The 24,165-nt window shown below is 41.8% G+C and overlaps 1 protein-coding gene across 5 annotated transcripts in view; it reads left to right on the top strand.

The window, feature by feature from the left end:
* The window catches only part of PDGFRA (platelet derived growth factor receptor alpha), a 45,913-nt gene extending 22,147 nt beyond the window's left edge, over window positions 1–23,766 (top strand). For all 5 annotated transcript variants that reach the window (XM_039542572.1, XM_039542571.1, XM_039542573.1 and 2 more), the window contains exons 8-23: window positions 655–770; window positions 2,532–2,658; window positions 3,674–3,867; window positions 4,382–4,476; window positions 4,584–4,716; window positions 10,725–10,829; window positions 12,257–12,367; window positions 12,642–12,795; window positions 13,320–13,486; window positions 15,080–15,195; window positions 15,606–15,728; window positions 16,310–16,421; window positions 19,278–19,377; window positions 19,502–19,607; window positions 21,205–21,440; window positions 22,696–23,766. In XM_039542572.1, coding sequence (XP_039398506.1) covers window positions 655–770; window positions 2,532–2,658; window positions 3,674–3,867; window positions 4,382–4,476; window positions 4,584–4,716; window positions 10,725–10,829; window positions 12,257–12,367; window positions 12,642–12,795; window positions 13,320–13,486; window positions 15,080–15,195; window positions 15,606–15,728; window positions 16,310–16,421; window positions 19,278–19,377; window positions 19,502–19,607; window positions 21,205–21,440; window positions 22,696–22,843 — 2,143 coding nt within the window. In that variant the 3' untranslated portion in view covers window positions 22,844–23,766. The remainder of the gene's footprint in view (window positions 1–654; window positions 771–2,531; window positions 2,659–3,673; window positions 3,868–4,381; window positions 4,477–4,583; window positions 4,717–10,724; window positions 10,830–12,256; window positions 12,368–12,641; window positions 12,796–13,319; window positions 13,487–15,079; window positions 15,196–15,605; window positions 15,729–16,309; window positions 16,422–19,277; window positions 19,378–19,501; window positions 19,608–21,204; window positions 21,441–22,695) is intronic.
* Window positions 23,767–24,165: the final 399 nt, after the last annotated feature.

The raw sequence follows: 24,165 nt of genomic DNA, 5'->3' as shown, positions 1-24,165 counted from the left end.
ATGGACTATCATAAAGTCACCCCTTAACTTTCTCTTTGTTAAGCTCAATAGATTGAACTCTTTGAGTCTATCACTATAAGATGTGTTTTCTAATCTTTTAATCATTCTTGAAGCTTTTCTCTGAACCCTCTGCAATTGATCAATGTCCCTCTTGAATTGTTTGTACCAGAACTAGACACTTTATTCCAGCAGCAGCCAAATTTATAAAAAAAACTCCCTCATTTTCCATCCTATCAGCTAATTCACTTGTCCAACTTGTGATCATCTGCCCCCTTGACTACTGCAACCTTCTCCAATCTTACTACAGTCCTGTCTTCTGGATACTATCCTGGCCCCTCTCCAGTCTTTCCAAAATGCTGCTCCCAAAATAATCTCTTGGTCATCATTTTGATCACATCAATGCCCTTTCCAAATCCCTGCCAAGTAAAATAATGCTTGCTTGCTTCTCATATGAGAGAATTAATTAACATTTCAACAGCACTCTGACAGGAAGAGCACTATAGAAATGCAAAGTATCAGTACATTATAGCCACCATATACCTACATTAAATATATAAATTTTCTACTAAAAATTGCTTGTTTTTTTTAATGATTTGGATTAATTTATTTTTATGTTTTGTAAAATAATGTGTACAAAATCTCTTGTTTCTATAGGGTCCAAAGTATATTAAAACTGATTCGGGCCAAGGAAGAAGACAGTGGAGATTATACTTTGGTTGCCGAAAATGGAGAAGAGACTAAAAGCTATACTTTCTCATTGCTAATACAAGGTAAGCATATCAAGAACCCTATTGGACTGGGCAGAGGTAGCTGTAGACAGCAAAGACTTAAGTCCGTTTAAACACCAGGTGTCCTGCTAACCTACAGATATACTAGAATGAAAGGCCTGGAAACCAGGAATGGTTGTGTTCTAATCCTGACTTTGACTTCTTCAGTGGCCTTGTGCGAGTAGTTTTATCTCCCTGCCTAGCCTGAGTTACTCCATCTGCAAAATGGGGAGGACATTTATTAAGCTACTTCACAAGGGATTGCTTTGAAGACGAAGAGTGCTAAGTGTTATGATTTCAGCAGCAAATTAGTTTGGCTGCTTCCCCGCCATGTCGCTTACTAGCACAATACTAGCTGATTGGCTGGAGCTGGATTGGTGTTTTCCAAGAGTAGTTCCTACCGGGTATGTCAATTGTACTGACTGGTCACTCAGGTAAGTCCTTTAGGAACAACAGGTCACCTTTTGCCACTCCACACTTACACAGTTTATCATCCTGTGCAGAAGAAGCACATTGTGGAAACACTATTTCCATTATTGCCAGTCCCAAAAGTTCAAAATAATGAGTCAGATCTGCCAAAATCTTGAGTTTACTTGTGGCTTTTTTTGTCTATCTTTTGATTTTTGAACTCGCCCTTCCATGCCAGTGTGTGTGTGACAGTTACAGTGTCGCCAACTCTCCCAAATTCATAAAGTGAGGTGACTTTGGTCCCCTCCGCAGGAATTCTCACTGGCTGCCTGATGGTGTGGAGCTTCCAGCTTCTCCCCAGACCCCAACATTCTAACTAATTACATCAGTCCCAAATCTGCCCATCTGTCAGCCCAGCAATTAATTACCTCCCAGCCACCACATCAGTTCTGCCCCTTATCCAGCTCCCACATCAATTCTGTCTCCCCCAACCCAACACTTGCTGTTCCCCAAGCCTCACCTCTTTTCCTTTTACAGCTCCAGAGGTTTTTTACCCCACCCTCCACCCTCTGCCTCTGTCCAGGCTGGGTGTTGCATGGATGTCGAGGGGAAGGGGGAAGGAGCAGAGAGTAACCTGACCCAATTTTCACAAGGAGGGAAGGGAGAAAGGAGCAGAGCCACCCTGAGGTGCTAGGTGCTTTCTCTCCCTCCTCCTGTGAAAATGGTATCAGCTGCTCCCTCTCTTCCCTCCCTTACATGAAAAGTCCTCTTGGCTTCTGAGGGGCAAAGCTCTGGCTGCTTCCTGCAGGCGCTCCCATGTTACAAATAAGTAATAGTAATAGGGATATTGCTAAATGGCTGAGTTCTGGAAGGTGGGTGGGAGGGGGAGTCCTCTGGTTTTCTCTGTATTTTTCATCTTTACTCTCCCTGTGCTCGCAAATGAGTCTGAGTAGTGAAGGATAAGGCTCCCACTGCATCCAGTCAGGGACATCTAAATTGCCACCCAGCTGGTGTCTCTCAGGAGCAGTGTGAGGCTCTCATGCTCTCTCTATGCTCCAGGACCAAGCACACCCCTTCCACAGCACCCCCTTCTCTGACTGTGCAGTAGCCTGGGCCCTGTTCTCCCCCACAGGATATAAGTAACTTTCATCAAAGTCAGTCTGAGTTAGTCATATCCTTCAGGGGAAAATCAGGCTCTGGAGAGCAAGCAAAAAGCTTAGGACCCAGACTTGGATTCCCTGAGGCTGCTGGCCAGGCAAATGACAGCAATTTTAAACGTCTGTCTTGTTCCATTTGTAATTCTACCCCGACTCAAGTGGGGAAAATTCTAACATGCTCTTTTTAATTCACTTCTAGTTTCAGCTTCAATTCTAGAGCTGGTGGATGATCACCACGGCTCTGGAGGGGGACAGACGGTCCAATGCTTGGCAAAAGGGACACCTTTCCCTGACGTGGAATGGCTGATTTGCAAGGACATTAAAAAGTAAGAAAAACAGATGTGCCTTTATCTCCAAATGTGAACGTTTTTCCTTGACCAACATAATTTAAGCTCATGACACACATTCCTTATCAGCCCTCTGGAAACTATGATTCTGCTTTGTCTTGCCAAAGTGACAAGTTGTTTATGCTTCATCAGCATATGGATGGGGTGGGGATTAATATCATTCCTACTGATTTTGTCCTGTAGAACACATACACTGTATCTGTTTAACAGGTTTCTCTAAGACGTGGTACCTAATTAGTGATGAGTGAGCCTCAGGGAAGTTCAGATGAGCAAGTCAGATGCTTATCCACATATCTTTTGAGACTTTCCTGCCATCTCCTGAACAGACTCACCTATCCCATTACCCTTTCACACTCCCACATCCACCCTTCTTCCTGCAACTGAGCCCACTGTAGATAATAATATTTTTTACATTCAAAGTGCTTTAGAAATGTTAACTAATTAATCCCCTCACATTTGTTGATCTAGTTCCGGGGTCACCCCTTCTCCCCCTCCTCTGGAGACAATCGCACAAGGAGACAACAAACCTAGTGGGGCCCAGCAGCCCTGGTAACCTCAGATACTTTCTGTTGTCGTTATACCCACATTTCACACTACTGTATGGGATTTCCCCCTCTCTTCTATCCCAAAGAGATTTGTGGAGCACTGGGGCTTCAGAGGCCAGCCATGAATTCTGGGGTGTAATGAGAAAGCCCTGGAGCAATGCGAAGTTTGGACTAAGCAACAGTGGGCTGCCAGGCCTGCTGGGCTCCATTACTGGTGCTTCAAAGGTGGTAGTGCTGGTAGGGACCAGAAATTCATTGGTTCTAGGAGTAGGGGAGCCAGAGGGTTGTTAGGAAGTGAGTACATACTTAAACATCTTTGGTCCTTAAAATAATTCTTGCCAGAGAAAGGGAGTAGGGAAAGGGTGCTTAGGGTGATCCTCATTTTGTTTACACTTGCTCATCCATACATAAATCTGATGTCTATATTCATGGATATTCTATTTCTGCAGATGCAGTAATGATACCTCATGGATGCTTCTGACTAACAACATCTCAGATATACACATGGAGGCTCATCGGGTTGATAAGGACCAGGTGGAAAGCCAGGTGACCTTCCAAAAGGTAGAAGAAACCCTGGTAGTACGGTGCATGGCGAGGAACACTCTTGGTGCCGTTACTCGGGAACTGAAGCTTGTGGCTCCTGGTGAGTTAACTTTGTCACTCCTGAGAGATTTAAATAGCCATTTCAAATTCCCCCTCAAATAAACCCAATCAAATCTGGAAATAATTATGCAGTGTGAATGTCTAATAGGTAAAACATCAGCTCTTTGAAAGTAAATAATGATGAAAACAGATTTGGCAGCTCTTCCCCAGATATTTGAGCAAGAGCCATTCTCCAGGTCTTAATTCTGAATCCATCTTTCCCATATTATGTGGTTCCATGATCCATCTTTTCATTTTAGTTACTAATGGCCATGGAAGTATCTTCCAGGCAACCACTATTGTTGTTTCTGAAATAGGAAGGCAGGGTTATTATAGGCAGTGAATGACTTAATGCCCCCTGCCTCTGGAGACTGCATTTTTCACATCTGCAGTGCACAAGAACTTTGATGGCAAAGGAGGTGGGAGTCTTACTGTCACCTACAAACTTGGGCCTCTGTCACATCCCTCTGCATTCAGAAGGCAAATCTAAACTGAGGCCTTTTCTTTTACTACAGCATTGCAATCAGAATTAACTGTGGCTGCAGCAGTCCTAGTGTTAATAGTGATTGTGATTATTTCACTGATTGTCCTGGTCATCATATGGAAACAGGTAACTTAAAATAAGTGATTTCTATACTGAATTGAATTAGTGATCTGACCCATTCTTAAATCAGGCATGAGCCTGACAATTTATGTTTCATTTATTGTGCACGGCAGAAACCAAGGTATGAGATAAGATGGAGAGTCATTGAGTCTATCAGCCCTGATGGCCATGAGTACATTTATGTGGATCCAATGCAACTGCCCTATGACTCAAGATGGGAGTTTCCTAGAGATGGATTAGTACTTGGTAAGAACGTTGAGATCCTCTTCTTTTGTAGAGATAAGATGTTGATTTAATGCATATGGGGAATCAGAGCTCTTGACCTGCACTCATTGGGTGAGCTCTGTGAAGAGCCAAACTGTGGTAGATAAAGTCTGTTTATATAGAAAGAACTTTCTATGTTGCTAAATGGAATGATCAGACCACAGCAATTCTATGCTATCCAGTATTAATAGAATTCTTAACCTGGTATATAAACAAAACCAGAAAGGTCTTGCAAAACATCTAGAAATCAGAATGCCCTGGCAACTATATAAGTACCACTGCCCTGTACTGGACAGAAGCTCAGACATGCCCAAGTGTGCTTGATTATGTCACCCTATAGTGTCTGGACCATAGACCATATAAACCCTAATACTATTAAAGTTCATGGAAAATTCTCCTTTAGTGGCATTGGTAGGAGCTTTGGATTTGGGAACAGAAAGTCCAAGGACAACTGTGAATCTCTGTGGCCATGGTTGGCAATACAGCTGATAACCATTATGTTCTGTGCTGCTGCAGAATTGTTGCAAAATTATTAACAAACGAACAATCAATCAATCAATCAATCAATCAATCAAACAAACAGATTTTTCATGGAAAATTATTCTAAATACTTCAAAAATACATCTATCTACCTACCTATCTTAGCTCCTTGACTTTCCTCTGAAATCCTCTTCTCTCTCCTTTTTCTGTCACATCACCATCCTCCCTGACACCCAGACTTGAAACCTGGGGCCATTTTTGACTTCTACCGTTCCTTCATGTCTCACATCCAAGCTTATTCCATAATATTTCTGAGATCCAAATTTTTCTCTTTCCAGACAGCAAAGCTCTCTCCTATCTTGATTACTGTAACCTCTTTGTCTCTGGCCTTTCTTCTCTTCACATGGCTCCCCTCAAGACCCTACAAAACTGTCACTGTCTCTTTCAGTCTTTCCTTTGGCTATCCCTGCTTCAATGCCTAAAATTCAAGCTCCTTGCCTTCAAGGTCCTTGCCTTCAAGGTCTGTGGAACTGTGCCTCCCTACTTATCTGCCTGTCTCTCTCCTCATCCTACCCATTGACCACTCTTCTCTATCAGAGATGTCTGCCTTGAGCCCCATACTTTAATGTCTCCTGTATACCTCTTCCACCCTGCTTCCACACTGTTTCACACATAATGCCTTCCCCAAAAGGTTTGTCAGGCCATTAGCCTCTCCTTCCCTCCCGAAATTCCTGCCTTACGATTCACTTCTGCTGAGATGCCCACAAGAAGTGAGTCAGCAATGGCCTTTTTATTTTATTAGACATTTATAGTTCTATGTGTAGAGACCCAATGCAATCTGGAAGTAGTTATGCAGTTTTATTAAAATATTTTAAAATTATAAATCCATGATGTCAAATGCCATAGTCACATAAACTTATTTCTGTGAACACTGCTTTTTTTCTTTCCACCTCTGCTTTACTGTTTTGTTGTCTCTTTGTCATGTCTCATGTGGAATTCAATTAGAAGCTCTTCAGGGCAAGGCTCTCATACCATTATAGATGACCTGTAAATACCCAGCACAATTCTGGGTAGCGTAATATAATAAATAATTGTCTTTCTGTCTGCCTGCCTGCCTCTTTCTCTCTCTCTCTCTCTCTCCTATCTATAGCATCTTAAGCATTTCTAACATCCCAATTATGGAGATATCTATGCACCAAATAATACACAAACACAAGTGAAGAAAACTATGAAAGATATTTTTATACACTTTACAAAACATGTTCTATTTCTGTTTCCTGTTGTGTGAGTCAATATAATCAAAAGCAGTTCTTGCCAGAGAGAGGATTCTGTTGATTCTCAAGTGAATGTATCACAAGGAATTTCAGATTCAGAAATAAATTCACTTAATTAAATTTGCTCTGCTAACTGCAGATCAAACCATGGAGGATACTTATGGGAATTATTTGACTACATCCCTGGCTTTAATTATGTGTATAAAACAATTATCGGAATTGGGTTGTTAACAGTCCACCACAGTAATTTTTGTCTCTCTTTGACTCATCAGCATCAGTTTACTTCAATGCATTCTTGTTTATGAGTAAATTCAGGAAGGTTAACCTTAGAAAATGGCACTGCATGTTCTTACAGCAATCTGGGTAGCACAAGTATTTTTCTTGACATGCTGAACATACATTCATCAGATATATCTTTCTTATGAGGCAGTTTCATCATATGGGCCATATTCTGCCCTCATTTATGCCAGTGAACCCCATTGACTTTACTGGTATGATGGGATTTTTTTCCCCCCAAATGGAATTTCTGCTATTCTATCAGTTAGATAGCAATGCAGTAACTTACTGAAGATCTTAAAGGTTACCCAGAGCCTTTAGGAAAATTTGGGGATGTGGTTTAACTGGTGTTGTTCCTTTAATGTGTGTACTTCGTCTTCTAGCTGTGTGAGCCAGCCAGCATCCTTCTACCTGCTTTATAGGCTTGTGGTATCTGGAGTGCAATACTATGCTAGGTGACCATAGTCAGCTTTGGGTTACTGGAGTTTCAGTTGACTGGAATTCAATAAACTGAGGTCACATTGACAATTTTGCTTTTTTCTTGTTCCCGCAATGTATTACAGTGACAGAGTGTGAGTAGCCCAAGCTGACTCACCACTCGGTGCTCTTTGGAAGCATCCCCACCTGGGGTAAATTGAGGAGGTAATAATTTAAGTTCGCAGTGATTAACTAATTAGCTGGGTGATTCAGCTCAGTCAGCTGGAATTTACCCTTAAAAGAGAGAGGCAGGAAGAGCCCAGGGTAGAAGGCTGTGCCTTCAAGCCAAAGAAGCCCAAGATATCAGAGAGGTGAGAGCTCGCCCTCGCCCTGTGCCCTGGTAGTAGATGAAGACTTTGGGAGAAGTTATGTTATGGGGAACAAACATTTATAGAGCACATTGTAAATAAAACGCTGCATGTTGAATTTGCCACTGGTGTGTGTGAGGACTGTTTGCAATAAAAATCCAAGGGGAGGGAACCCTGTCCTGTGAAAATAACATATAGTGATGGTGCTTAGATACTATAAACATAATGAGTTGGGACTACCTGAGAGAGAGAAATTATATTGCAATGATCTGATTAATGTGTTTGAACACCACTTCCCTCTGCTGGATATAACCAGAACTGCCCTGCTATGTGTCATAGGCCTTCCACTGCTAATAGCTAATTGACATTCTTCTTTCCCTGAAGTGGTAGGGAATAGTGTTTTTGAGTACCGGGATTTGAGTTCTATCCCTGCTGTTGCTGTGGATTTTTGAATGGCCATAGTGTGTGACATAATGACACCCATGATCTCCTAGATGGCCACTGATTTGCCACAATAGGCACTTCAGATTCTTAAACCCTGGATCAAGTGCTGTAGCTCTCTTTAGAAATCTCACATTGGTACCTTCTTTGTATTTTGTCAAATCTGCAGTGAAAGTGTTCTTGAAACAAACAACATGTGCTGGTTCATCATCTGAGACTGCTAAAACATGAAATATATGGCAGAATGCGGGTAAAACAGAGCAGGAGACATATGATTCTCCCTCAAGGAGTTCAGTCACAAATTTCATTAATGGATGATTTATTTATTTTTTTAAATGAGTGTTATCAGCATGGAAGCATGTCCTCTGGAATGGTGGTTGAATCATGAATATGGCTTACAGAGTCTATCACTTAGTAGGCACTATCACAGACTAGCATCTCATGCCAATGACTGTTACCATTTGGAGGCTGGATTTTAAATGAGTTAATTGTCACAATCCAGATTGAAGTGAATAGTTTCCATTTCACAGGTCTACGTCTGGAGCAGCTCTGCTGAGTTCAGTAACTTACCAGATTTATACTTGTGCCCCATGAGAGCAGAAATCGGCCTAGAATTGCCAAAAAATGGCACCTCTCTTCAGCAATCTCACCAGAGAAGCGGAGGAGTGAATGGAGATGGAGGCTGAACTGAGGCATTTTCTCATCCCTGGATATGGCCCTCTCTTTCAGTATGAAGAAGCTTGTTATCCTTGCTGTCTGTCCATGTAAAGAAATAGAAGAATTCACTCTCCAGGGCTGTTCCTCTGGCACCTTTTATAGTAAAAATAAAATAAAATGTATAGTCTGATGGGCAGCTGCCAGTCTGTACCAATAGTATAAGGAGCTTTTCTCTGTGGCACATGCAATATCCAGCTCTAAGCAGTTAATTCCCACCTGATATCAAAATGCAAGTGTAAAAGACATAGGGAGCAGGACTTAAAAAAATATGTGAAGAGGGGGTGAAAAGGAGAAATAATGAGTCCCTGACATTCAGGAAGTGCTCCCACCATTCTCCGCAAGCCCCCAGATTTAGCTGAGATGCCAATGAGGGGGAAGCACTTCATGCTCACTTTATGATACGATTGTGGGCGGAATTGGAGAGTGCAGATGACAAGATGAAACCGCATCAGCAACATGTTTTAAGGGGCTGCATCCTGCCATGTGGTTCACAGATCTGCAATCTGAAAATGTTCCATGGCTAAATTACACACACAGAATGGCGGAAATTTTGTAGGAAGATTCTCACATCCTGACTGGTAAGGGAACCTATTGATGCACAAGAAGCTGAGAGAAAAAATTCTCATACTGTTTTGTAACCAAGTTGTGAGAGACCTTAGGAAGGATTATAGTTAGGCCAGCACTGACCGGTTTTGAAAATCCCATCTTTCCTGTCTATCTTGGTGAACATGCATTTTTTTGGCTGGAATTTTCGTATAGGAGTTGGTTTATTAATTCCAGATAGGCCATGTACTGTGTATTATGGTTAAGATAAACAGTAGCTTCTCCAGAAGCATCATCTCCAGGAGCACAGGATAGGGCAAGTGCAATATATGGCAGATATGTATAGATCTCATGAACATTAAAAGTTGCAATGTTGTATTTCCCGATAAGAATGGAAACCGGATGACCTTTTATTTGTACTGGTAGTAAAAAAAAAAAAAAAAAAAAAGTGCATCAGGAATGTGATCACATACTGACATCTGGAATTTATGAAATCCATGGAATTTACTAATTTGGGTGTATTTTTGCATGTTGCATATTTCATTAAAAGTCTGCCTCAAGCCTTCATATCAGTTCCATACACAGTTCTTCCCCATAGTGAATCTACAACAGAAGACTGAATACACTAATCAACTATTTTTTGTCTGAAATGATCTGTGGGCAGAATAAAGTGGGTTAAACATGGGGTGTGTTAATAGAGCACTTGGAAACTGCCATAAAATCTATTCCTGCATATGAAACACATTTGTATATTAAACTTCAGAGGACTTTTCCCTCAGGTGTAATCAACATGTATTTTAACTTCTCTCAGATTGTTGATAGTCCCTGGTTTTGTAATCTTAAACTGAGCTGGTACCACCATCAAATCTATCGTGTTGTTAGAGTGTGAACATAAGGGTCTAAGGCGCTCTGCTGGATTATCCTTTAGATTGGTAGTTCTGTATGACATGGTATCTAATGACAGTAATGGCATCAAACTGATGATGGAGAGTCAAATTCAGCCCTGGGGTAAGCAGGCACAACTAAACTGAAGCCAGTTACACCACAGCAGAATTTGGAACAGCAAATTTAGATTAGACATTAGGAAATAAGTGTTCTATAGTTAAAAATGTTCAGCCAAAGGATTAGGGTAGTGGACAACCGTGAACGAAACAGTGAATTTCAGTGCTGTCACCTCCTGCCATACTAGCTGATTAATAATGTGCTCTTGTCCTCTTGTTTACTTGGCTTTCTTTAGGAATATTATTTAATTCAAGCAATTCTTTTTCATGTCTTGTCCTTTTCTGCTTAACTGATTTTTTTATTGGTGATAGGAGTAGACAGTAATAATAATAATAGTTTTGGATGAACAAGGATTCTCATTCTGCATAAATAGCAACACATACCAGCAGCATTACATAAAGAGCAGTGGCAGCAGAAACTGAGATAAGCTATCAGCAACTGTTCATTGAATAACAAACTCTATTGTCTGCAGGTCGAATCCTTGGTTCAGGTGCATTTGGGAAAGTAGTTGAAGGAACTGCATATGGATTAAGTCGCTCTCAACCAGTGATGAAGGTAGCTGTGAAAATGCTGAAACGTAAGTGATCCTCATTGTGTCAGTATCCAAGCCAGGTGGTAAAAACTGATGCAGGATTATTAGCATTGTCTTAATTTATGATACCATGTTGCAGCTAAGTAGAATCAGTCAGGTTCCCAGCTAGTGTAGATCACCTGAGTTCCACTGAAACTAAATAAGCTTATGCTAGCTGAGGAGCTGACCCAATGATTTTAAAAGAAATTTAAAATGAATGTCTACAGCATAAATGTGATAATGGTCATCCTTCACACAGGCAAGAGTTACATTAGTGGTAAAAAGCGCAATAAACTTTTGGAATCTAATATCTCTATTTTTTGTAAGTATTTCTCATAGTGGTGCTCTGACATGAGCATAATGGTCTGGTGGTTAGCACTTGCATATATAAAACTTACAAGCCAGATTGGTTGGTGCAAGATTGGAGGGATTAGACAAAAGGATTGTGGGCCTCTGATCTTAGGGCTGTCTGGCTGCCAGTCTGAACCTGCATAAAATAGACTTGCCGCAGGGTTGCCCTACTTTATTCCAGCTGCCCAATGCCCCCAAAGGCTATTCCAGCCAGTGGGTGCTGTCAGGCAGTAGAGATGCTCAGTAGGCAGTGGCGGCTCCAGACACTGGGGCAGCAAGCCGCGGGGGGTACCCTGCCGGTTCCTGTGAGGGCGGCAGTCAGGCAGCCTTCGGTGGCTTGCCTGCGGGAGATCCGCCGGTCCCACGGCTTCGGCAGCAATTTGGCGTCGGGTACACTGAAGCCGCGGGACCGGCGGACCTCCTGCAGGCAAGCCACCGAATCCGTGGGACCGGGGACCTCCCGCAGGCAAGCTGCCAAAGGCAGCCTGACTGCCGTGCTTGGGACAGCAAAAAAGCTGGAGCCGCCCCTGTCAGTAGGGAGCTTCCAAAGAGGTCTGTCAGTGCTTAATTTGTGGCCAGGGCTTGCCAGAGCTGAGCCCTAGCACCTCTAGGCTTGGCAGTTCATAGCCCTGGCACCTCTGGGCTTGCAATGTCAGTTATGAAAGTAAAAAAAAAAAAGATTGAGCCCCAGCTCCTAATTGCTTGAGCCTGGAACCTCTTTCATTACAAATTAAGCACTGGTCTCTGTGCCACTTGGTGGTTTTCCCACCCATGGATGAATCCCCAAGGGGTTAGCTAACCTGGGATTATGATTGCTTTGTACCACAAAGAAGGGCAAACAGATTGGGCCCACTAGTGAACTGAGTCAAGTGAGTCTTTATTAGTGACTCGTAATTCTCATTAGACCTTCAGAAATGCCATCACCAGATAAAGTGCAAAGCCCTCCTCAAGAGGCCACTGTGTAAATGTTTAAACAACCAAGCAATATATCATATTCAATATTTGTATTAACTGAACAGTATTAACATTTTCAAGAACAAGGATCATTGACCGTTAACTGAAATATTTTATTTTTCTGACAGCCACAGCTAGATCCAGTGAAAAACAGGCACTAATGTCTGAATTGAAGATAATGACACATCTTGGGCCTCATTTGAACATTGTGAATCTCTTAGGAGCTTGTACTAAATCAGGTAGGTTTGTCTAACGCAAAATCAATATTTGCCAAGCAACTAAAATTTAGCATTTAACATAGTCTATATGTTGAGCAAGTGCTTTTTAATATAAATGTGAGTAAATGGATGCCTGATAAAACTGCCTATACATGCTAGTAGTTATACTCCCCGTTCAACAAACTGGCATGCATAATCCTTAACACTCTGTCCCAGTATACTTGGTTTTCCATTATCTTTTCAGTGATATATATTTTTTTTATCATCAAGGTATTATTTTGCTTTCTTTCATTAGGTCCAATTTACATCATTACTGAATACTGCTTTTATGGGGATTTGGTAAACTACCTGCATAAAAACAGGGATAATTTCCTGAGCCGACATCCAGAAAAGCCAAAGAAGGACTTGGACATTTTTGGGATGAACCCAGCTGATGAAAGCACAAGAAGGTGGGAAAGGACAAAAAGGATTATCGTTTGCCAGTTAAGGGCATGATGTTACAATGCAAATCTTCATTTAGGCAAATAGCCCTATTGACTTCGCTATATGGGTTTTCTTGGCAGGACTGGGCCCTATGAAAATTGTCTGAATGAATGGTATACTTTGATCAACTGTAATATTTAAAATAAATGGCACAGGCAGCAATATTAGCTGAGTTCCTGCAACTCCCATTGAGTTCAGTGGGATGTGTGAGTGCTCAGCATTTGTGTAAATCAGGTAACTTATATTTAGACTCCTATATCCATATTCAGACACCTAATTTCAGCACTCAGCTTTGAAAACGTTGGGCATGTTTTTTATTTATTACCATGAGAAGTCATTTGTTATACTTCTATACATGAACTACATGTATATGACATGAGTGACATGAACTATGCCGCAATGAACTATGACCCAGAAGCAGAACCATGAAGATGACATGTGAAATATGAACCAAATCACTGGGCAATATTGTCTTTGTTTATTATTTCAGTTATGTCATTTTATCCTTTGAAAACAATGGAGAATACATGGACATGAAACAAGCTGATACAACTCAGTATGTGCCAATGCTGGAACGGAAGGAGGGTTCTAAGTATTCAGATATCCAGAGGTCAATGTATGATCGGCCTGCTTCATATAAGAAAAAATCTGTGTCAGGTAACTGCATTCATTGTTTTAAAAACCATTCTTTCAGAAACGTATGTGTTACCTCTGCCCTCCAATGGAAGGAATTAGAACTACTCCAATATCTGTGGTAAGCCTCCTACAGCTTACCAGGGAGAGAGATTCTCCTTCAGCTCAAGTGATAGGCGCCTATGCTTGTGGGGCAAGAAGAATGGAGTTTTATTTTTGCTGCTTCTGCTGTGAAGTTCTCAGCAGCCATGGTGTGTAGCATGGTGACACTCAGGGCGGGTCTACACTACAGCCAGGGTCGATGCTTTGAGATCGATCCACCGGCGGTCGATTGAGCGGTTCTAGTGAAGACCCGCCAGATCAACAGCAGATCACTCTCCAGTCAACCCCTGTATTCTACCCCAACAAGAAGAGTAAGGTAAGTCGATGGGAAAGTTTCTCCCGTCAACCCCCCGCAGTGTAGACCCCATGGTAACTCGACCTATGGTACGGTGATTCCAGCTACGTTATTCATAGAATCATAAAATATTAGGGTTGGAAAAGACCTGAGGAGGTCATCTAGTCCAACCCCCTGCTCCAGGCAGGACCAATCCCCAACTAAATTATCCCAGCCAGGGCTTTGTAAAGCCGGGCCTCACTGACGAGCTGGAGTTGCGTAGCATAGGTCGACTTACCACAGTAGTGTAGATGTAGCCTCAGAGTCTTAAGTGGCAAAGGTATTATTACTTTTGTATGTTTTGCAAGATTCTGAGCAATGTGACAGTAATAATTAATAATAATAATAATTAATAATTTTTCTTTCTCTGTTTCCACTTTCATTGACTGACACTTATGAAAAGGAAAAAAAATTCCAGATACTTTTCTGGATTATGTAACGAGGGTGATGAAGGGCAACACATCCCATTCCTTTCCCCTTTTCTCAGGAACTCAAAACATTGCTTCCAAAAGAGGCTTGCTCACTTCTGGCTCTAGGCCTGAGGTCCTGAATTGCAGGACCCAGAGTTAGTTGGCAGACCAGTGCACTGCTGCTTTGCTCAGGGCCACCAGGGGTAAATGAATAGCCTAGTCTGCTCTTTACTGTCATTTTTTTATTAAAAAAAGAATGATTGCCATAGAATTCCTGATCTTCCAGTGACGGTACTGGACATGTCCTAATGCATACTTGCTGAGAAACATAACAGTGCTCAGCAAAACTGAAATGGTCAAAAATGTACAGAAGTTTTAATGGCATTACCATCTCCAAATCAATGGCTTGTTTCTAACCCCATGCTGAATAGTAAGAACAACCCAGGTAATGTAGGTGGCCCTTTCAAACTTGCTGTTTTCCACAATCCTCTGTAAAAAAAAACAAAAAAAAAAAACAAACCTATATACAGAAGACAAAAACTATATTTAGTATTGGATATTTTTTCTTTTTTTAAGGAATGCAGTCTGTGTTAGTGACTGATGCAAACAAGCAAAGGGATTATTTATTCTGAAAAGATGGTTTTGGGCCATGATACTATGCTAAAGTCATCACCTCAGAAGCATAGAAGGTAGAAAGAACTGGGCATTGGTTTCATGGCCTGAATACACTTTTATGACACAAGCATATTTTCCCTCCACCTTTTTCAACAGAACCAGAAGTCAAAAACCTGCTTTCTGACGACAATTCTGACAGCCTCAGTTTGCTGGATTTACTAAGCTTCATGTACCAAGTTGCACGGGGGATGGAGTTCTTGGCTTCTAAAAATGTGAGTGCCATGAGGAACCAAGCAAAAATGGCTTTTTTGGATTTAAAAACATGAAAGAATGTCCTTTTAGGTTCTAAGCACCCTCTCCATTAACTAGAAACACAAGACAAAAGTGATTACAAAACCAAAGCAGCAGCATTTTTCTTCTCCTACACCATGTCAGCCACCAGTCAGACCATCAACTGCAAAGCAGAGCTTTCTCACACCACACTGTCCCAGCTGACAAGACCCACCCCCTCCCATAACTGCCCTTCTTGAATGCTGGCTCAATAGGTGGTCCAATTTAAACTGTTCCTGCAAGGTCAACAAATTTTGTTTTTTTTTTCAGGGAGGGGACAGTTCATTCCAAAGAAAATGGGCCTTCATGGGAATTGGTATCTCTTTAAATGACTTATGATCTCTCCATGCAGTGTGTGCACCGTGACTTGGCAGCTCGTAATGTCCTTCTGGCTCAAGGAAAAATTGTGAAGATCTGTGACTTTGGTCTGGCTAGGGACATCATGCATGATTCCAACTATGTCTCCAAAGGCAGCGTATGTACTTGTTTAATCTTTTTATTTCAGTATTTAATTGAGATGATAAGTGTCAGTATAATACTCCCGTCAGTGTTTGGTTACACTAATGGACAGTTGGATGAAAACAAGAGGAACAATTTTTTTTTCAATTAATTCACATGACTTCACAAAGTCTGTTTGAAAGATGAAAAGTCCTTGGCCAGAACTAGTATTTTGCAGAGTGAGATTTTAACTGGCAAGTTTTGTGACTGGATGAATTACTAAGGGAATGTCATTGTGATGCAGCAAAGCATAGCAGTCAATGACACATTTGCATAAGCAAATCACCAGTGTACCTCCCATATCATGTCCACAAATCAACTGAGTCACTTGCTAATAATTTAGCAATTCAAGTATTCCTGGATTCATTATTTTGAGGAGTAAGTAGAAGTTTTGCTCATAATCCTGTAACCTCTTCATATTTCCCTGAATAAAAAATATTACTAACTACTTTAGCAAATGTGCATTTATTAAGGCAAACCTTCTTTCTGCTGTCAAATGATATATCTGCCGTACTGTGCAGGATTTCTGTAATGATTGATATGTTTACTTTGTTGCAGACTTTTCTCCCAGTGAAATGGATGGCACCTGAAAGCATTTTTGACAATCTGTACACAACATTAAGTGATGTCTGGTCTTATGGCATTCTGTTGTGGGAGATATTTTCTCTTGGTATGTACTATGAGCACTTCTTTACATGCAGTAATCAAGCTGGTTGAGTTCATGCTACATTAAAATAAGAACTGTAAATACTATTGTGACAACAAACTACTGGGGTGAATTGTCGTTATTATTTCTATTGGGTATTATTGGGATCAGAGTCCCATTGTGTAAGGTGCTATGCAGACATGAAGTAAAAAAGTCCCTGTCTCAAAGCACTGACAATACTGGTTTATGACAAGGTGGGCAGGCTGGTGCTGTTGATTGCTGCTGACTTTTGAGTTGGCTGCTAGTGAGCTGAAAGCCATCCTCTTCCATCGACTGGGCCAAAGGAGAGGGGCAGATTGCACGCTGGGCTGTGGGAAACTTTCCTAGGCTGAGGGAGGCTCAAAGCAAACATGCTCTGGGCAGCAGGGCTACTGGAGCTGACTGTTTGCACTGGCAGTTCTAAGCAGCAGCAGCCATTGGGTGGGGCAGCGTAGCACAAAGCACAGCTGCCCCAGGCATTCCAGTGACTCGCTTCTGGTCTGGTAGGAAGAGACTGGATTAGGTGAGTCTGCCGGAGATTACAATGATGAGAGCAGACTGCAACTGTGTAATCCCTATTAAACAGCCCCAGGCTCACCACATGATAATATCCCTTAAAATGAGCAGAGACTGTTAAGCTCTAGAATGGCTTATCACATAAATACTTCTTAAAACAGCAACAGATGCACATCTGTCAAGTGTGTTTATATGGTCCCCAGCACCTTAGTACCAGAGCTTCTCACAATCTTTTAAAATTTCCCAGCACTGCTGTGAGGTAGGGATGTATTATAACTCCCAGTTTGCAGATGGGCAACTGAGGCCCTGATCCTCAAATGTATTTAGGTACCTACATTTTTTTTAAATCCAATGTGAGTTAGGCCCCTAAATACCTTTGATCTGGGCCAGGGAGACTAATACTATGTCTACACTGCCCTGCAATGTACCAAAGTGCTGCACTGTAACCCCCCTACATGAATGCTGCAGGTGCAAACTAAAAGGTTCCTAGATTGCATTAATGTAATCCTGCAGTGGAGGGTCTATGACACATAGTGGGGCAGTTCTGAGGATAGTGGTGTTCAAACACAATCAGATCATTGCGGTATAATTTCTCTCTCGCAGGTAGTCCGACTCCTAACTCATCCCTGTCTATAGTATCCGAGCACCATCACTATGTGTGCTTACATTAATCATTAATATGAAATAGGAACTTTTTAGTTTGCGCCTGCAGCATCCAAACATGGGAGTTACAGCACAGCACTTTGGTGTGCAATGCTGTTCACACTCCCATAGTCTGAACTGTGGGGTAGTGTAGAGAAGCCCTAAGAGACTTGCCGAAAGTCACCCAGAAAGTCTGTGGCAGAACAGGGAAGTGAACCTGGGCCACCCAACCTCAGGCTAGTACCTGGACCACTGCACTGTCTTTCTTTTCTCTCTCCTAGCATAATAAACTTCACAAATATTGCAGAATGATTTTTCTGTAAGTAGGGCCTGTTACAATTGTTCCTAAAAGACATTTCACATAAAACTGGTGACCATATTAAGCTCGCTTTCTGCAGGACAGTAATGTGAGCTCTGGCATGTGTATTCATTTATTTGTATTACAGAAGCCCCAAGGAACCTCAGTCATGTGCTAGGTGCTGTACAAACACAGCACATTAAAGTCATGCTATGGTCCTATGGAAGAACAGGTTCCAAAGATGTACACTAGAATCTCAACAGCTCACGCTAGTCCTGGGGAGATTGTGAATAACTGAATTTTGTAAAGGGCCAGATTCTGCCAGATTAACACATGTGGAGTGGTTTCTATTGCGTGCTGAGCTGTTGATTGGCCCATCGATTCCAGTGGGACTCCTCCTGGAGTAATGTGCTGTTCAATGTCAGTAAAAGTGGCAGAATATTACCCAAAGTGAACAAATGCAATAAAAATAATCAAAGATAATGCATCATGAAACGTACTTTGTTCATTCATTTTGTCAACTATAGTTTGGCTTTAATTCTGATAACACTTCATAATATAGTGTTACCCCTTTTGGGCCTGAGCGGTTAGCCAATATTCAGGGCCAACACCCACTTGATATTGATAACTTCTAGCATAACAACACCAATCCAATTTTTTTCACAGACAGAGCTTTCGCCCAGCATATACATTTAGAATAAAAAACTTAAAACATCTGCTGACAAGTAAAAGCCAATAAAAAGAATAGATACTGTACTAGTAAGTATACTGTAGCATATGCTGTATAAATAACAAAACCTTCCCAGTACGTTAACATACGTTTTTACAGCACCTGGCAAAATGGAACTCTAATCTCAGTTGGGGCCTTGGGGCATTACAAGCAATCAATAATCATAGTAATAATAAAACCTCACTACAGTGTCCTGCTATTATATCTGTGTTGAGAGATGGAGAGACAGCAGCAATTATGGATTATTTTTTATTTAATTTTCAGATTTAGACCATCAATCCCTAACTCCTGACATATCTCAAGATTTAAAAAGAACAACATCCAGTACAGAAATCCAGTACATTGATTAAAGAGCCTTAGAAAAGCCAGCTCAACTCCCATCCCCCAAATCTAGCTCACACTCTTAGCGCTTTCAAAAATTTCAGATAGCATCTAATACAGAAAATATTAACTAGACACGTGAATTGAGCATCATCCTAAACCCCCACTCCAATCTCCATTTCCAGCTCATGAAATACCCAGCAGAAGAGATTTGTGGTTTAATGAGGGTCTGCTGGGTGTTTGGTTTTTTCATATAGTTAGTTGTGGCTTATTATAACATTGGAAGTATTCAAACAATGTAAAAGAGCCACTTTTGTTGCCTTTCACCATTAAGGTGGCACACCGTACCCTGGCATGATGGTTGATTCTTCTTTCTACAACAAGATAAAAAGTGGCTATCGAATGGCAAAACCTGACCATGCCACCAGCGAAGTGTATGTATGCTCGTCTTTATTTCTCCTATGCCAAAATCTACCTCCAGTTGATTTTGGTTTTGGCTCTCTGGCTGTTGATTTTCAACTTCCAGCTGATGAAACTGTGTCTCCATCTTATTTGCAGGTATGAGATTATGGTGAAATGTTGGAACAGCGAACCGGAGAAAAGACCTTCTTTTTACCATTTGAGTGAAATTGTGGAGAATCTGTTGCCTGGCGAATACAAGAAGGTTTGTTCTCTGGAATGTCTATTGCATTTTGTATCTGTTCCCAGAGGAGTTGTAACTCAGCTGCTCAGCTCATCTGTGCAGTAAGCATGTCGTTAAGCCATGTGAACGAAATGCTTCAGATATGCTGTTGCAGTGTATAAGAGACTATAAGGCTATAAAACTAAGGTTGCTGGTGGGAACCATTTTACAGTATTACATAAGGGACAGCACTTTCCATTTCCTGTAGGCCCATTATCATCTTAATCCTTCTGTTAATCACAGAGCTGGTCCTACATATTGGCATAGGCTTTTTTCAGAAAATGTAAAAATCCTAAAAAAGGCACCAATCCCCCTGTGTATATAATCTCCCCCAGCCTCCATCAACCCCTTCTCCCCAGCTTGAACCCTGATGTCCAGGCACTAATGACCCCTCTTCACACACACACTCCTATCACTCACTCCTGCTTCCCATGCACCCATCATTTATTAGTGGGTTCCCCCACATGTACATACTCCTGCTTCCTCTCCCCCAGCCCTAACTCACTCTTGCCCCTCCATTCGCTTCTGCTGTTCACCCTCACTCCTGTGCCTCCATAAATCTGCTCCTCACTTCTTCTACCCATTCATTTTTCATTGCTGGGCCTCTTACCACACAACATTCATCCCTTATTGCAGGGCCTCTACCACCCCATACATCATCCATGCTTCCCTGTATACCTCCCAGCCCCTCTTTCCTGGGCCCCTGCAAACTCACGGATGGCTGAGTCCCTCTTCTTCCTCGTCACAGACCTCTTCATTATTTCTGCCCCTCCTCAACACACACACACTCCTCACTTGCCCACCACCTTTGGCCCCATTTGCATATAACCACACTTCCTGGGCTCCACCCAATGGAGTGAGAGAGGAGAGGAATTCATCTCACCTTCAGGAATATCCTCTCATTCCTTCCTTGGAGAAGGTGCCAGATCTGGTCAGTAGACTCAGGGGGAGGGTAGCTGCCAGGAGCCAGAGGAATTTACTTCTGCTCCCTGCCCAGAGGAGGGAAGGGAACCAATGGGGATCTTCATTGTCACTCCTCATTAGCTTAGTGGAAGGAGAGCAAGTGGAAGAGCTCTGCACACAGAAAATAGAAGGGAGAGAGATCATGCAGTGTCAGTACTCCCTGATCCGCACTACTAATATTGAGTAACAGTCACATGGTAACCAGTCTCATGGCATACATGCACCACTGAATAATTAAACTAACAACTCCCTGTTTGGATCCAGAGTTGCATCTGAAAGATGCCATCACTTGCCTGCAGAGATGGTAGTGCACCAAGGTGTGCATATAGAGGTGTACAAGCACTATTTTAAAATGAAACCCACCCAACCATCTTTTAACTATTAGTACCTGTGTGTATTATCAGGCCAGAGGCACTTGTCCAAAGAAGCCTTGTAAAACACCTCAAATAAGCCTGCACAGCTCAGCTCAGGGCAATAGAGCCACACCTGCTCACATCAAGGCAGAGTGCCTACTGTTTTGGTTCAGTTACGCAGCACAGCTAGTTGCAGCAGGTTGCTGAGGAGCAGACGCCTTCTTGTACAGCATCAAAGACCATTTAAAAATTAATCTTTTCAGAGCTATGAAAGGATTCATCTGGACTTCCTGAAAAGCGACCACCCAGCAGTTACACGCATGAGAGTGGACTGTGACAACACCTACATCGGTGTCACTTACAAGAATGAAGACAAGCTAAAGGACAGGGAGAGTGGATTTGATGAGCAAAGGTTGAGCGCTGACAGTGGCTACATCATCCCCCTGCCTGACATTGATCCCGTTTCCGAAGATGAACTTGGCAAAAGGAACAGGCATAGGTAGTTGCTGCTTACAGTACATTATGGGCCAGATTCTGCCATCCTCACTTACCCTTCTATAGCACCTTAGTCTGGTCCAGATTCTAATACTCCTACTCTTCTTGAGTAGCACCTTACTAGAAAGCTAGCCCACTGACTTCAGTGGGGCTACTTGTAGAGTTAGGTACTATTCCTTATGAGTCAGGGTATAGAGTGCAGCTCTCTGTGACTAGCCCCAATGATTTCAATGGGGCAGTCCATGAAGCCCAGTACTCATTAAGGCCTGGGACCTACCTACTCAAGAGACCTCCTCTTTTCTTGTACTGTACTGCCATAGAGACGGGGACTGGCAGGATGTTACCCATGAGGCCCCTCACCTTTGGAATTAACTTTCCAACTTGGTCCAACGTAACAAAATTGACTGGCCTTTGGGGCACATAGTAAGCCCCATTTGTTTTTCCGAGAATGAGCGAGTTGGAACAGGGTTTGAGGTATGTGAGAGATTGATTTATTTTATTTCAGAACTGCTGGTTCTTGTAATGGGGTTAGCTATTTCGGAGGGTTTTTTGTGATTTTTTTAAATTGGTGACAGAACCTTTGGATGGGATTCTTATCAATGGATTCTCATCAATATAAATAGATACATAAATAAAATACCTAATGTAAATGAAGGTAGCTGAATCTAGCACAATGTGGCTAGCAGTATTTTCAGCTACATTCATTTTATACTCTGTTTATTATAAAGTTAAGATGCTAGGAGCCAAGTTTTTGTATCTTTGGACTATTATCAAGAGAAACTAGAATGAGGTCATTTATTACCACGGGGCAGGAGTTTCCAAGCTTGATCTAAGCACCTATGGTCTCTGTTGTACCATCTTTTCCTTAAGCATCTCACTCTCTCTCTTTCTCAGATTTTTCTAATTAGCAATTTGCCACAGCAGTATCTGATATTGGTTGGTGGGGATTTCCTTCAAGTCTAATGTTTCACTCATGAATACTGTAGGATGAGTTGGCAGGAGGCATTACCAGAAAAGTGTGGTCAACATGAATTGAATTCTCTTGAATTCCAAAATTATTCATTAGCCTCTGGTGACTTCCTCCTACCAGATGTCAATCACTCTAAGAAAAAGGTAGTTACAGATCACCTAAGATAACCCAAGGTGCCAGAAGGTCGGCGCATAGATCCACTTCCATGTCAATAGGTCAACTGTAGAAATTTAAGTATCTTGTTTATTTCACTATGTATTATAGCTCCTAGTTTCTCTGCCTCTTACAGTTCCCAGACATCTGAAGAAAGTGCCATTGAGACTGGTTCAAGCAGCTCTACCTTTATCAAGCGAGAGGATGAGACCATTGAGGACATTGACATGATGGATGACATTGGAATAGATTCCTCAGACCTGGTTGAAGACAGCTTCCTGTAATTCACATGGAATTAATGGACAACTTTGAGCTATGTCACAAGAGAAGCTCGCCATGTGATCTAAGGACTTTTTACTCTGTAGAGAAAACCACTTTATTTCAATGCAAAGGATGTAAGGAAAGTAGAGATTTGTTTCCAGTGCACAGAGGTCATCCTGGATATGAAAGAGTGAGACATGCTGAAGTCAGCTTTTCAGTGTTGCTTTTTGTAGTACTTCAGTAGCATCTCAGTGGTATTTGCAGTTTGAATAGGTAGAAGGACAAAGGCCATAAACTGACCAGTTTTGTGTTTCAAGGGCATTCGTGACTCTGATGGATAGAATTTCCACTGAAGCAAAACGTCATCATTGTAATTATGTAAATAACTGTGTGCTCAAGGATCTTTTGAGGTGTGCATTGAATATATTCTGTGGACTTAGAAGAAATCACTCAAGATTTCTGTGTACTTTGCCACTTAATCTCAGTATCAGCTGCTGCTGAACTATCATGTGAATGAAGTACATGCAAAAACCACTTTTGAAACTTAAAGGTACTGGAACTACATAACATTTTACTTTTTACAGTAATGCAAATAAAAGGGAAGAATAATAATTAATTAAAAAGCCTTCTATAATAGGTGTTAGAAGCCTAGTGAGTCTCTATAGAAGATAGCTGTTTTCATAATACTACTAGTACTGTCAGTAACACTAACTGTATAGTTTATAACTCATTGTCCTTCAGCAAAAGCACAGTTTTTAAAAACTTTAAGTAGGTAAAGAGATTTAAGATTCAAAATGTATATATGAAACAATTGTTGTATTTGACTGTATACATAGAATCATAGAATTCAAGATCAGAAGGGACCATTATGATCATCTAGTCTGACCTCCTGCAAGATGCAGGCCACATAAGCCGATCCACCCACTCCTTAAGCAAGCGACCCCTGCCCCATGCTTCGGAGGAAGGCGAAAAACCTCCAGGGCCACTGCCAATCTACCCTGGAGGAAAATTCCTTCCCGACCCCAAATATGGCGGTTAGCTGAACCCCGAGCATGCGGGCAAGACTCTCCAGCCATACCCTCTGGAAAAAGGCTAACAATATCCTATCATTGACCCATTGTACTAATTACCAGTGTGGCACTTAATTGACCTATTGACTAAGCTCGTTATCCTATCATACCATCTCCTCCATAAACTTATCTAGCTTAATCTTAAAGTCATGGAGGTCCTTCGCCCCCACTGTTTCCTTCGGTAGGCTGTTCCAGAATTGCACTCCTCTGATGGTTAGAAACCCTCGTCTAATTTCAAGCCTAAATTTCCTGACTGACAATTTATATCCGTTTGT

The sequence above is a fragment of the Mauremys reevesii genome, linkage group 5 (genome assembly GCF_016161935.1).
Source record: "Mauremys reevesii isolate NIE-2019 linkage group 5, ASM1616193v1, whole genome shotgun sequence".
NCBI lineage: Eukaryota > Metazoa > Chordata > Testudines > Geoemydidae > Mauremys > Mauremys reevesii.
This window is presented reverse-complemented; position numbering and strand designations above follow the sequence as displayed.